Here is a 15737-nt window from a genome sequence, read left to right on the forward strand (position 1 = left end):
GGAGAGGAGAGGAGAGGAAATTATCCATTGCACAGGGCACTGTACTTCTGGATAATTTCCTTTTTCTCAGTAAGGGTTGAGGGCTCAAGAGATGTCAGATTTAGCAATATTTTGAAGTGAACATATTCTGCACCAGTGGAATCTTGAGTGTCCAACTTAAAATTCTGAAAGTTCTAAATTGAGGGTTTTTTTTACTAAAGGCCATGTTTTTCTTTTCATCACCTTAGTTCTGAATTAAATTTAAATGTCAAAAGCTTTCCTATGCTTCAGGTTGCACAGTATAAGAGCCTGAAATCCTTAGCTGTGATTCATACAGTAATAAAGATTTTTTCCATTTTAATATAATCAAAAGTAACACTCAAAACTGCTTTTCTTGCTCAGCTTTTGATTAAATTACAGCAGGTGATTAAAGGAAAGGCCACAGTGTTGATCATTGATATCTTTTTGATTAAAGAGTGCAGACTAATATTTTCTGGAGTAATTTAATAAGTTGATATTGCCTGACCTTCTGTACCCTGACATAAAGGCACACTCCTACAAAGTTTACTTTGCATAATTGTTCATTATGCATGGTCTTTTCTGTGAATGTCACAAAAAAAAAGAAAAAAGTACCTTTTAGAGCCACAACTGATGAAGAAGGATCTCCAGTCAAAAGTAAGAAAGAAAGCACAGACATGCTGCTTGATTATGCAAAAAACATGTTCAAATTTATAGATAGTGTTAAGCACAGAGCAGTTGTGAGGAAATGAGCAAGCGTTGGAATTCAGGCTCTTACTGTCCTCCTTTCATGCCAGAAATCAGAAACTTGAAAAGGAAATGGAAACATTGAATGTCTCATTGTGTTATTTCTAAATATTATCTAAAGGAAGGAGGAAAGAAGTGCAGTGTTGGTGTCTGCCCTAGCTGGGTGCTTCCTGGCAGAAGCTTACCTGCTGCACAGGGCCATGTGATGGACGTGCTCTGATCGCTGTGGCTGTGGAGGCTGCCATCATCTCACACAAAGGCACACAAAAAGGCATGAGCTTTCTGCCAAACGAGGCACTGGAAAAGCTCTTTAAGGGATCTCTTGTCCAGCTCTGCTTCACATGTTAAACTGGCCTCATTAATCAATGTTTTGGTGCGCTGACTTTCTCTCAGTAGCAGAAGTTTCCATCTCATAAACCCAGCATACTCAGTGTACATCTATTCTTGAGCTAAAACACAGAGGAAGATTTTTCTCTGCCCCCTGAACAAATATGGTAACAAAAGCAAAAAGTGTTCTCCTTTACCCTGAGTCTACCAAGCCCTGGGACATGCACTAGCTGTGCAAGCCATCCTTCTTGTGTCTAGATGAGTTGATGCTCACAAGTCATGGTCAGATTGGAAAAAGGGGCCTGGAGACCACAGCAGCTCTTTCCCTCAGCTGCATTTCTGTTCCTCCAGCTGAGGCCCTATAAACATGTATTGAGAAGGGGAAGGAGAAGCAAGGGTGGCCATGGATCGTTAGGTGCGTTCGTTGTAAACTAGGTGGCTGTCAATAACAGCTAATTCTTGCAGGATTTATAATTATTATTATTTTTTAATAGTGAGGTTTAAAGAATGAAATTCTATCTACAGAATATATCTAGAAGTAAACATCTCACTTTCAAAGCAGTTTGCTGTGTCAGTGCACAGTTTTGGAACAACTGGGTGGCATCTTGGAGAATTTCTGGAAGGAGATCTGCAGGGGTACCAGCCTGGTTTTATTTTCCCTTCACAACACAGCCATGGTATTTCTCTGGCATCCCTGCTGTGTTCTGTAGCTCAAAGCCATGGCTACATCAGCGCCCTCTTCCCCTGCTGCCACCTTCTTTCCCATCTCTTAATGCTAGATGTTGCTGACTGTGTGCAGTGGGGCTGTTCCCGTGCCTGCTGGTGCCAAGGACACTCCTTCTTCCTTCCCACCTTGACCCATAGCCTCCGGACACCAGACTAAAGGCTGCTGCACCCCATCTCCTCTCCTGGATGTCCCAGTCGCTTCCAATGCTGACAATTAAACCTGACTGCGGAATCTCACTGTTCGCCACATCACACTCTCCTGCTGTTTCTCCCTGTGTTACTTTGTGTTTTGATGGGTTCCTCCTTTCTTTCGTACTCACAATTTCTCTTTGCCTTATGTTCTTATAGACTTAATTCCTAGGCAGAATGTTCCCTAAGCTTCAGATATTGCTCTTATGTCAGCACTTCAGATCTTCCTGACCTCACCTTTTTTTCAGCTTTTGTTGCTGCCTTACCAGAGCCATGCGTGCTACCTGTAATGGTTCACTTAGACCACTCTCCTCTTTGTGCTCTGCTTCTGCACTCGATTCCCTCACCGCACCTCCTCAGAGTTCTGCCCAGCCTCCCTGGTGTTCATGGGCATTTTGGAAAAGACTTTCAGGTCAATGATCACAAACTGATGTTCTTTCAGAGCACTTAGGACTCTCTGGAAGATGGGTGGTGACCATGCCCACAGCAGCAGATTGGAACTGAATGTCTTTAAGGTCCCTTCCAACCTGAGCCATTCTTTAATTCTGTGGTTCCGTGATTCTGTGGTACTGAACTTCAAAAGCCATGGAAGGGTGGCACTGCCGCTGGCTGTGACACATGGCAAACCCCACATTCAGCAGAAACAGGGCCTTGTTTGTACAGCCTGAAGGCAGAAGAGACCTCAGGGTAAGACTGTCAGTGCTCTCACCTTGCAGTTCCCCTGCTGCCCGCAGTTGGCCTTTGGCTGCCATGCTCCCATCTCATTCCCATGGGCTCACTGCAGTGAGTGCAGGTCAGTTGTGAGATGTTTTAAAATTGTTCCCCATGAAAAATCAGTCTGCAAATGAAGAATACAAAGAAAGAAACCCCACATTTAAAAGAAGTAAGTTTCTTCTGGGAGTTGTGTAACCATTCCATTATATTTGTTTGTGTATATACATACATCTTGCTGTCTGTTCATGGTTCTGAAATGTTGGACTTTGGAATCTCTCTCCATTCCATTTAAATGCTTTGTACCTGTGTATGACTGGAATTGAATCATAATGGATATTTTGGAAAATAAATAACGGAAACCATAGGAAAGCATAAAACCTATAGTTTGTGAAGAGTCATATTTAAAACTAGTAATTGTATCAAAGTGTGGGTGGGAGGGAGCTGCTGTCATTAATTCTCTGTGGTGAAAAGTGGTTGCCACTGCACAGTCTGCAGTCTTCAGTTCAAGGCTGAGGCTTGCTGCCTCTCTGCAGCACAGTGCAGAGGATGCATTTTGACCAGAGAGCAAATAGCAGCATTGTGAAAAGAAATAAATTTTTGGAGAAGTTGATGCACTTGATGCCAACACTTTGAAATGCAAGGAAGTTTGAAGCCAGAGATTCTGTTTACCTTTTGATTTAAGTTGTGATATAGCAAAAGGAGAGCTTAGGAGTGGATCTGGAGTAAGGTGGTGAGTTTGTCTCCAGTGCAAGCTGAGGACAGGGGGATCTGGGACTGCTGTCTGCAATCCTGGAGCTGCAGACGAGCCTGTTGAGCAGAGCTGTAACTGAGGGGCAGCAGCTGCCTGCTCATCCACCTTCTCTGTGGGTTTTGTACTGTGTCTGCCCTGCTGCCCTGGCTCAAACTGCTGCATTAGTTATCGCTTTGTGAATGATGGCCCGTTTTGAAAGGAAGATGGCAATAGTGCTAGACAAGGGGAAACTCTCACCTGTAGTTCTGAATTTCTTGTGTTCTCTGCACCTCAGCCTGGATGTTAAACTCTCTTTTTGCCTCCAACACATAGTTGGGGAATGTGATATACTCCACTGCAGCTATCTGACGTGTTTCTAACTTTTAGAAATACCAGTTCCTATATATTTTATTTTATTTTATATTTTATTTCAATTCATTTGTATACAACCCTATGGAGTGCACCTTCCACTCAGTACTGAACTGCAGCCATTCCCCTGCATGTCCATGTACTGGGGAAAGCCCGTACATCTCAGTTCTCTCATCAGCTAAATTAAATGGTGTAAAATACAAGCAAATTCTCATATTATTTCCAATTAATGTGCTTTAAAAACAATTTATTATTCCTACATTCAGTACTGAAAGCAATTTGTCATTTAATTTCATCCCTGTTCAGCCTGCTATGGTAGGGGACCTGCTTTAGCAGGGAATCGAACTCGATGATTTCCAGAGGTCCCTTACAACTCCTACGATTGCGTGATTCTGTGGTACTACCAGAGACAGACGTTTAGTCATAGAATGAAGAACTGAAACCATTAGGTACGGTGGACACCATATAATAAGCTTCACTATTAAATGAGGGATGAAAGAAGAACCTTACCAAAATCAGTTTGGTGATGGGAGTGCTCTTGGCAGTCCTGGATGGAATTGCCAATACAATGTGAATAGCATGGATTTAGCAGTTTGGCACTGCCAACTTTTGGAAGAGGAAATACCATCTCTTTAGCAACAAGTATCTTTTGAGTGGTGGAAGAAGAAGGCTAAAAACATGCAAAGCTCTGGTCTTCACACATATGGAAGTCAGCAAATAGCTGTGAGCTTTTCATGAGGATGTACAGGTGCACCCTTTGGGAGGAAGGAGCACAAACTTCCTTCTGAGGATGCTCTGGGATGTGGAGGTCTGTGTGTGTGTGCATGGCCCTGAAGGGGACGCACAAACCTCCCTTGCTTTCTGAATAGAGTCTGTCACAGGTATCTAATCTGGGGACACAATTGGAAACCAGGGATCATGGTATCTCTGGTATGAACTGGGTGTCAGTGTGCTTTGACCCCCCCACCTGTTCTGATCATGTGTCCTCCCTGCTCCTGGTGCCAGCTGCAGACAGCTCCCTTCAGGCTTCCCTGATGACCATGTTCCTATTGGGAGGGCAAGCTCTCCCTGTGCCACTTGGACAAATGCACTCTTTGCTGGATAAAGAGTTACCTGAAGGGCTGGGCCCAGAGAGTAGTGAGGAATGCATTTAAATCCAGCTGTGACCTGTCATGAGTGGTGTTCCCTAGGAGTTGGAACTGGGGCCTGTCTTGTTCGGTATCTTTACTCATGATCTGGACAAGGAGACTGAGTGCATCCTCAGTAAGTTTGCAGATGACTCCAAGTTGGGATGAAAGGAGGTTTTCTGGAGGTAGAAAGCACTACAGAGGGATCTGGACAGGCTGTATCACTGGCTGAAGCCAGTGGGATGAAGTTCAACAAGACCAAGTGCTGGGTTCTGTACTTTGGCCACAACAACCCCAGGCAATGCTACAGCCAGCTGAACCTGGACCAGTATGCTCAGGTGGCCCAGAAAGCCAACGGTATTCTGGCTTGTATCAGAAATAGTGCAGCCAGCAGGACCAGGGAACTCACTAACCCTCTGTACTTGGCACAGATGAGGCTGCAGCTCGAGTGTTGAGTTCATTGTTGGGCCTCTCACTACAAGAAAGGCATCAAAGTCTTAGAGTATTTCCAAAGAAGGACAGCAAAGCCAATGGTGGGTCTGGAGCACAAGTCTTATGGGGAGCAGCTGAGGAAACTGGGGTTGTTTAGCCTGGAAAAGAAGAGGTTCAGGGGAGACCTTATTATGTCTCTCTACCACTCCCTGAAAGAAACTTATGGTGAAGTGGGAGTCGACCTCTTCTTTCGGGTAACAGCAATAAGACGAGAGAGAATGTACTAGAGTTTTAGACTGGACATTAGGAAAAATTTCTTGCCAGAATGAGCAGTGAAGCAGTGGAACAATCTGATCAGGGACGTGGTGGAGTCGCTGTCCCTGGAAGTGTTTGATACATGTATGCATGTGGCACAGAGAACATGATTAGTGGGCACAGTGGGAATGGGCTGATGGTTAAACTTGATGATCTTAGTTGTCTTTTACAACCTTCCAATCACTTTCCAACCTCTGTGATTTCTGTGCACACAGTCCTGGAGGGACTGAAAGTTCCTCTATGGCCTAGGTTCTTGCTGAAGCTCTGCGTGTCTACATCCACCTGTATTTCCAGAGGTGCTCTTCAGGATTCTCCACCAGCCAGAGAAAAAACAAACTGTGTAAATTTGTGAAAGGGGAACCTCTGAATCAGCAGTCCCACTGGTGGGCCCGCAGCCTGCCTGGTGGAGCAGTTCCTGTTCCCTCCCCAGCAGCAGGCTGGTGAGCAGTGCCAGTGGCCACGAGCTGGTGGGCTGATACAGTGGGCTGTGTGTTGGAAACCTGGTGCTGCTGCTGCACATTATGCATTTGGAAAAGTTTTTTCTGGATTTGTCAAAACCCAGACCTCGGCTACAATGTCACCGAACTCCCAGTAACTACAGCTGTGCTAGAGCCTTTGGTAACTGTGTCCATTGTTCAATCTTATTAGATCCCTCCCTGCTTTTTGTATGGAGCATGAGAAGGCTATCAGGGAACAAGCAATTCTTCATGTTCTATGAACACTCCAGAAATCAAAAGGGGCTGATAGAGAATATATGCCATAATCAACCCACGCGACACCCATTCAAAGTCCCATCTCCAGCAGCTTAGGAGGCACTGAAGACAGTTTGTCCCAGTGACCACCTCCTGCCCCCAGCTTGTGTCAGTGCTCAGATTCAAGTGCCAGCAGTGTGCACATGCTAAGGTGTGACAACTCATCAATAACAGAGCTGAAGCATTAGTGAGAAATGGGTTTAAGCTAAACAGGCAGTGAAAGAAAATACCAAACCAGCAAGCTGTGTAACTTAAATTTGCAGCTTTAGGATTTGTTTATTTTTTTAATACAGATCTTTTAAGATTAGTCCAGTTTTTATTTGGGAAAAAAAAAGCAAAAAAAAAGCAAAAAAAAAAAAAGCTATGCTTCCCCTGAATTTTCAACAGGACTGTTGGTTGCAGATGTGTCGGTACATAGATGGTCATATTTAGATCCACCCTGTTCTACTTTAAAGATCAACATGATGTAGACACCTACTGTCTACTGGCAGCTAAACAAGGATGTAACTTTCTTCACAAGTTCTGCTGAAAAGTGGTGACATTTAGCAAATGTGTACAAGCTTGTCTAGGTAAGACAAGAGTCAGATTAATTAGACTTCAACACTGCACAGATGACAAGCCACGAAGGCACACCTCCCTGTGTCAGCACTTCCTACCATTAGCACAAGCTGACTGATCAATCCTCTGCTGTTTTTACTTTCACTTCTATTGCATTCAAGACTAATGACAACTTTCTAGCATCACTAAGATAGCCATCCTTAAAGATTAATGAAAGTTGTATTGAAAGAGCCCTGGGGAGATGGGTCTCGGTTTCCTAGCTAGGCAGCAGTGCAGTGCTTTTGCTCTTTTTTCTCCATCCCTTGCTCTCTTCCCTGCAGTCTCTTTGGCTGTGGGCAGCCATCATAACTCCTGGTGTTGTCAAAAACTGACAAAACAGTCCGATTTACCTTTTAAATGTGTATTACAATCAGAGATATCATTTTTTAACGCTTCTGATTATTTTTGGAGAAATTAAATCTCTCTGCCCCAAGCACAGGTTAGCAGATAAGAAGCCCTCTGTGTAGTATTACTTGATCTGCAGCTTCCCCTTTCACCTTTTGCACGCCCACAGGTCTCCCTGTCCACAGAACATACTGCTCAGCACTCCTCAATTCAGCCTTTTGCCCAGAAAAGCCTTCTGCTTTTCTAGAACTGCCTAAAACTTACTACTATCAAAGCAGCTCTTAATATCCTGACTTTAAGCTACTTCTCAGGCCAGCCTGAGTCTGTAATTTTTACTTCACAGAGATTTGTTGATGAATTGGGTGCATATGCACAATCTTCATCTGAATATGACAGCAGCGCTGAATGTTTGGCAAAGTGCAATTTTTAGATCAGTTTTCCTGAAGAAGCATCATTTCACATCCCGGTAAACATGGTGACAGATTTATGAACTTGTAAGGATCTTTGTGTATTACATTTTGATGATTAATACAGTATAGGATTTATTTAATGTACATTTAACAGATTAAAAAAGAAGCTACCTGTCTATCTGACAGATTTTAAAGAGTGTTCAGTGGGGAATAATCACTCTGTTGGCCACAGAGCACCACGGTGTGATGCTACAGCCAAAGATTTCAAAACAAATGCACAGGCAAAGGGCATTGAGGCAAGGGGCTGCTGTTAACTCTGCACATAGCTTTTATGGAACTGACCTTTGTCAATGCAGATATTTAGCAACGTGATGTAGGAAAGAGTTTCAGCACTGTTTGAAGTTATGTATTTTAAAGAATCATAGAATCACAGAATCATTAAGGTTGAAAAAGACCAGTAAGATCATTTAATCCAATGGATCATCTATCCATCCCCACCACATCCACTGACCAGTCCCTCAGTGCCAGATCCACATTGTTCTTGACCACCACCAGAGACACTGACTCCTCCTCTCCCCTTAGCAGCCCGTGCCAATGCATCATCACTCTTTTGGAGAAAAAATTCTTCCTAATATCCAACCTGAAGAAGAAAGCACTGGCACTGAACTCTGTGACACTTTTCAATCAGAAACTTTCAATGGGTATCAAAACCACAGTAATATTTAAGCCATGTGAACTAAGGTTTTTTCCTAAAAAAGAATTAAACAGCAGCAAAACACACAAGACACTGCTGTATGCCATCTTTGGTCCTTTATTTGCTATGAGACACATTCTGAAATATAAAAAACACTCAGGAAAAAGTCTTTACAGACATCACTTATCATTTTGTACACAAAGTTCATCCCTAATACACTTGTGTTCAGTAGTATCACTGCTGTCAAACAACAGGTATGTGTTGGAGAAGCTGTAATATTGAAATTTGGTGTAATTGTACTCCTTTTTGGCAACTTTTGAGGCTTTAACAACAAGTCTGCATTCCACTGTAATTCCAACTGTGTACCATAGAGTGCTACGTCTATTTTGCTTTTACCAAACATCATGCTTTTACCAAACAACAAGCCAACAACTGCTCTGGGCAGTACTTTGTTTATGTATGTGCAACAGTGCTGTTCTGCAGCTGCATGCTGTAGGTGGAGAATGTAGAGAAACTTACTAAAGGCCTAAGAAACCGAGGTTGGCTGAGGACAAATCTTTGTGAAGCACCCTGGATTGCAAAACATGGAGGGATTTTAAAAGGAGACAGTTTAATCACTTAATAGAGCTCACTTCATTGTGATAATGACTTAAAAATTGCTATTCCAAAAGAGAATAGGTGCTCTCTAATAAACGAGATGAAGCACAAAATCTTATGTCAAATATGATAGAGATATATTTAAGATTTTTCAAGGATATGGAGTCTGCAAACATGATTATACCTAAAACTGAATACGTACAAAACTGACCGACGTTAAGAGCATAGTAGATGATCCTTACTCAAACTGAGAGAACATAAGGGAAAAATAGTGCCATCATATAATTAAAGGCTGATATTGTACATCAACAATCTCTAAGCTAAAGTTAGAGGTAGAATATTATGATGTAATTAAAGAAAATTTTAATACGGCTGGCATACTTTGCATTCCTTACAAACTATGTATGCAGTATTTCTTTCATCACAACCTGCAACAGGGAATACTGAAGTTTGTTGATAATTATCTTCACACACAACAAAAGCTTTCTGAGTGTTGCTTTTTCCAACTCTTTCACTGTAGGAAACGCAAAAGGGCACAAACAGAAACAAATCCAGTATGAACCAGCCCTCTATTCTACCAGAGCAGGCTGTTCTGCATGCACACATAAAAATAATAATCGGCCACTAATGAACATTTGTAAAGAAGGTCTGGTTCAAAGACCAACCCCGTCTGAGCATCTTCAGTAGATTAATTGCTATGAGATCGTATGTCTCTGCTGCAGAAAGGCTAAATGGAGGTTCTAATGTGCTGCAAGCCAGCTGCATCAATGTAACTTATTCCTCCCAGTCAAGCAACATCAATTTCAGAAGCAGCTATTATCCATACCCTTTCTTTTAAGGTTCTTTTTTTTAATACTACAAATTGCTACTATGGAAGAACTGGAAACGTTGCTAATTAGTACCTTTCCTTTGAAGGCTAAGATTTTGAATTATTCCTGATCTTGTACCAAATCCATTAGAAAAGATCAGTTGTCCTTATTCTAAAGCAGCATTTCCTTCTCTTCCTTAGGAAGGGAAAAGTTAATCTTCTACTAGAAGTGTATATTCTCAGATTTTAGTCTGATCTAAATTTGTACCAGATCTCTACAAAGATGCACGGCAGGAAGGATAGTCATTGCTGTATAAATCTGTGACAAGAGCTCTCCAAAATACGCAACTCTTCCACATATCCAACCTCTCGCAGCATAATTATACAGCTCAGCTGCCGCACGAGCCTCAATACCTTTAAAGAACAGCACAGGATTTTCTCTATTTCTTAATTAATTAAAAGGACCGTCTGATAGAATATGTAGCATTCAACGCTAAATTAGGTTAGAGGATTAGTTTAGAGGATTTATCATGTGTAGTTTGCATGTATTCACAAAACAGAGAACAAAATTCTCACATTAAATGGCCTGTAATTTTTAAGGAGATTCATACTTAGTGTCAGAATCTGATGCCCAGTACATATTTAAACCGTCTTGTCTAATCCTCAGCAAATTCCCCCGCCAATGCAGATAGATTTATACCACTACTACTACCAGCGTCTGGATTGGAGGAATCCTAGGGGTGTTACCAAGATGACTTTATGCACTGCCAACGTATAGGATTTATCAAATCACTCCAAGCCAGCATGAGGCAGAGCAGAGCTAGTGACATCATCACTCATGCTGAAGGTGCATTTGGTCCTTTACAGCATCACTGGCCTGGAGGGCAGGAAGATGCCCCGGTCATTGTAAAGCTCCAGTCAGTGACACCCACTGGAGTGCTGAATAAAACCCAACTGAATAGGCCAGACTCCTCAGGTTGGTCTGCATAAACAAATGTGACCATTAGCACCCTGGAACATCTTTGTGTATACCAAACTAACAAAGACAAGGGAAGTGCTACTACACTGATTCTGTAAACAAAGTTTTATTATCTTCTGTTTTTAATTTTACAGGATTTTATCCTAACTTTTGCAAGACGTGTTTAGGTAAGATGCAGAGAAGACATCTGTTTTCCCTGCATTTTCGTTTACTGAAAGACAGTTAGAATACTGGTTTTGTTAAAATGCAGTAAATTATGTAGGTATGCACTTTTCTAAGGGAAAAGCTGCTTGTTACATGGTGTGTAACTCAGTTTAAGGTGTTCTACCTTTAGAAACCAAACTGAACTATGGCACGAGACTGGTGACAAATATTTCAAAGACAGAAAAATTAAAAATTAAAAGAACACAGCAACTCTTGAAGTGCTGTCATGCATCCAGAGATGTCTGACAATGAGAAGGTATTGTGAGTGGACAGATTTTGCCACATAATAACATGCACGGCTGTGACATCTGTACTTCAGTTACCAGAACAAGTATCAGCCAAATATTGTAGGTTAGCAGTCACGATTTAACCAATGCAACTGGTTATGGAAGCTTCCTATGGAAAGGATTTAAGCAAAGAGCTTATTTGCCTTTACCACAGTTTCCAGAGTTGCTAATAAGGCCTTCATCTGTTCTCCAGAAAAAGAACACATGTATGCAGATACCTCTTCAATAAACTGTGGTAGCTTTTGAAAAGTTTCTAGCTCTTTAAAGTATGTATCTACTAACCAATGTGCAGGAAATGTATCTTTCATCTTATGGCTATCAGCAGTCTTTACTAGAAGCATATTTGAATCAGCTACCTCTCTGAGAGTTAAAGTAAAAGGCGAAAACAGATTATAAACAGAACAAAAATTGAGCAGCATCTTGTTAAATAAAACCAACCACAATTCTTTTTGCTGACTGCTGAGCTCTTGTTGTATACGTTTGTTGAAACTTTCAATTTTCTCTTCCGGAAGAACAATGTTCAGAAGTTCTTGTTTTACTTGTAGGGACTGAACATAATCCAGTGGCAATTTTCCATTGGAGTCCCTGTACTGTAGAAGGACTGGTCCTGTAGGAAAAATACAAATATGAATAATAACACGTTCTGTTTGGCAGCTGAGCAAGACATTAGCGTTTTGGGTTGGTGAGCTTTTTTTTGCCAGAAACCAGAAGTCTCTTTAAAAAAGTAAATGTGTTAAATTCCTTTTTGCACTAAGTTATTATGTTCATGCAACTGATGAGGTAGACGTTAGCAACACAATTTAGATGCAGAGAAAAACATTATAACAGTTTCTTTATGATATTGTTTTACTTTTCTCCCTGGCTTTCCTGTACTGAAAAATGAAGAATTATTATATAGAACTGTAAAAGAAATTAAAATCTATCTTATCCTAAAATTTCAAGTTGCAATACACAGAATATGTAAAAAGTTAGCTGATGTTATTACTGATGCACATGATCATCAAGGATTTTACAAGCTAGGTTAATTGCTGACACTGTCTGAAAATTAATGGCAATTTACTATGACGGTCTTTACCTTCCTGGGTGATGCGGCCAATCTGGTATTAGGCTATGCAGAAAGGTAAACCATTGAGATAGGAAGCCTAGTTTTCCTTAACTAAGGTACAAATTCATTTTGAGCAGGTCTCTGCAGAAATTACCATAATAAGTAGATTTAAAGTAAGGAAATGAGACATATCTTACTTGTTCAGAGTATAGTAAATTCTTTCAGCATTTCCTGTTTTTTAGTACAGTGAAGCTATTAAACAGTTTACAGTATGTCTTGTAAGTTTAAGAAAAGCCATATAAAAAAATGAAGTGGGTTGAAGCAGCTTTAGGCAATGCTTTTCAAAGTTGAAAACAACATAAAGCTGCTTGTGTAAATCTGGGTTACTATGCTAAAGCAATGATGCAATTTTATAACTTCATATGTTTTCAGAAATGTATTTTAATTACTAAGTAATTACAACTTTTTAAAATTACTAATTAATTACAATACATGACATATCTCTATTACAGGTCTTAGCTTTGCTATGATTGAAGCTGCAGATATAAAACATAACTTTTGCAAGTTAAGGATTTCTTTAGGGAAAGAAATGGAAGAAGCTATTGCATAGATATATTCTAAGTTATTGAGCTGACTAAATACAGACTGAAAGGGTAACATGCTTTCTACCATAGTCTTGTCAGCTACTTGACAGGCCAAAACCCAGAGTATGACAAAGGCAAAGATAAGGGTGAATGCAGCCTTACAGTTGCCAGAAAACTTTGATGAATGCAAGTGCAAGTAGAGCTCTTCCCCTAGGACAACAGGATCCTATTCCTCAAAATAGCCTGCCCATCTGTCAGCGCAATGCCACTTCCAATTGAGGAGCTGGGCTTACGGCAGTATTGGCTATTGCATCACTTAGACCGATGGAACTGAGCCCGGTATTGGCTTGGCATGTCAGATGCATGGTTCAGTAGATACATAAAACACCTGGGAGCTCCAGAACTCAAGCTCAGCAAACACAGAGAGGTAGACCTGCAGAGGAATGTATCGATCACGAGCCAGTGCTTGCAAACAGACAGAAATAGCCTTTAGGGGGCAGGAGAAGACTGTAAATACAAAGGGTCATATGCCAAGAATGAAATAAAATTTTGTTTCTGTAGTTTAGTTAAGCAATAGGCCATCTAAATACAGTGTATTATTTTACCTTAAGGCTATAGACGGAATTATCTTTACTGAAAAAGTTTAGACTCATCATATCATGCAAAGAGATTAAATTGACACGGTAGGTCAACAGTAAAGATAGTGCAAATTGTCATTTTAGTAAACAAATTAAAAGAATTTGATATCAAAGATCAATCTTTTGTTTTTTCAAAAACAAAACATTAATTATCTTGATACAATCCATTTTGAAATGAGATACAACCGGTTTCCTGTCACTGAACAAAAAATACTGTTTAAAATATTTACCATGTGTCCACCTAAGGGACAAAGTGTTTTTCTTAGAAACTAAGACATCCCTCCCACTATTATCCCTAAACAGCAGTTACCGCAATTACAATATAGATCCCTTTCTTAAACTAATTACCAAGCTAATTGTGTTCTTCAAAGACCATCTCATTAATTTTCATAAATGCTGAATAACTTTATATTGAAATATGTGATTATAAAGAGATTGAGTGATCTATTTTTGCATTACAGTAAAAATAGGTCAAAATAGAAGAAAATCCTTAGCTTTGCTTGGTTACTAGGTAATTTTTATCTTCATTAGTTACTTAAGAGGATATAGTTACAATGCAAATGGAATAAAATGCAGAATAAAAACATTATTGTATTGGGAAAAAAAGTGAAATCTCTCATTAATTTCATATTTGGCTGATCAAGATAAGTGTGAGAACAGTAATACTTTTATTGTGACCAAGATAGCTTGACTTGAAAATATTTGAAAATAAATATTTCATACTAACACTTTGTTTTACGTAACTATTAATCAAAGCACCAAAAACTTTATATGCCCTCAGAACAGGGTTATTTCCTCAAACCAGGTTAGCATAAATGCACTCACCCCCATGCTGAAGCAGCAGCTTGCCAATTTCTATATGTCCATTTGACAGTGCATCATGCAAAGGAGTCACCCCGTCCACTTGACTGAGCAGGTCTACCTCTGGACAACGCTGCAAAATTTCACTGACACACACTGTGCTGCCATGGTTACAGGCTTCATGCAAAGGCGTCCAGCCAGCATAGTCTGAATTATAAATCAAGGGAAGTTTTAAAACAGCAGAAGTAGTATTAAAATGTTAATAATGTAATTCATTAGACAACTAAACAGTTTACTTTTTAGTATTCATTACGGTCGCAGTGGTAAACTGAAAAGCATCTGATAAAAATTAAATGGTATTTTAAAAATTGATAGAAAACGTGATGTTAAAACACATTTCAGCTATAAATTAGCCTTCCAGCCATTTCTGGTATGAAGTCCTTATTTTGTGTTATTTAGAATAATGCAGTGTTTGCAGTATAAATGCAAACTTCACTCTCAGAAGTATATTAATACAGTTCCTTATCTGGATTCTTAGTTCTGTAGAGAAAATGAATAACTTACCTTTAGAATTAATGTCTATTCCAGGGGAAGAGAGAAGCTGAATCAATCTCTCCACTTTGTTTCTTATGCAAGCTGCATGCAGGGCTGTCTGTCCTACCATAAAAAATTAATAGATTACACTAAGACTAGGCAAGATAGCAACTAAAGAAAATAATCAAAGTGCCTGGAACTAGGAGACCTGGCTATATGCCAGAAAATTCAATAACGAGTAAGATTTTCCTTTATCCTGTTTAACCATCTTTTAAGAAAATTCAAAAAACAAAACAAAAAACAAAACAAAACAACAACAACAACAAAATCAAACAAAAAAAATCCCTCCCCAAAAAACAACCCACAGAGCTTCTGTTCCACCAGAGATCCAGCAATGAAATCATATTGCAAATGGTTTAACACAGGAATTATATCCCCCTAGTTCAAGGTTTAAAGCTTCAATCACACTATAAAAGCACCAAGAGATCACAGAACACCAAAAATGCTGGGTTTTGAAGCAATAAAACTTTAGAGTGCACTTGCCCTCCCTTAAATTTATTCATGAACCTACGTTAAAATGTATGGTTCTTTTTACACAGCATTTATACCTTAATTCAAATGAATGTTTCTGGCTAAGCACGAGTGCCTCTACACACTCAAATATAATTCAGAACTTCAAATCCGTTAACAGATGGTTTGCTGTTTCTCAATAGGCTGTCTGACTTGGCTACAGTAGAAAGGGAGGGGGGAAAGAGAGAGAAACGAATGAAAGGGTCCTAATAATAATAA

General features: G+C 40.1%; 1 protein-coding gene across 1 annotated transcript in view; it reads right to left on the reverse strand.

Annotated features, from left to right (window-relative positions):
- Positions 1-8565: 8565 nt before the first annotated feature.
- SLF1 (SMC5-SMC6 complex localization factor 1) overlaps positions 8566-15737 on the reverse strand; it is a 50023-nt gene continuing 42851 nt past the window's right edge. The window contains exons 11-13 of the mRNA XM_010726052.3: positions 14979-15071; positions 14439-14621; positions 8566-11953 (exon numbers count right to left, since the gene is read on the reverse strand). Of these exons, the coding sequence (XP_010724354.3) occupies positions 11469-11953; positions 14439-14621; positions 14979-15071 (761 nt within the window). The 3' untranslated portion in view covers positions 8566-11468. The remainder of the gene's footprint in view (positions 11954-14438; positions 14622-14978; positions 15072-15737) is intronic.

This window comes from Meleagris gallopavo, chromosome Z (genome assembly GCF_000146605.3).
Source record: "Meleagris gallopavo isolate NT-WF06-2002-E0010 breed Aviagen turkey brand Nicholas breeding stock chromosome Z, Turkey_5.1, whole genome shotgun sequence".
NCBI lineage: Eukaryota > Metazoa > Chordata > Aves > Galliformes > Phasianidae > Meleagris > Meleagris gallopavo.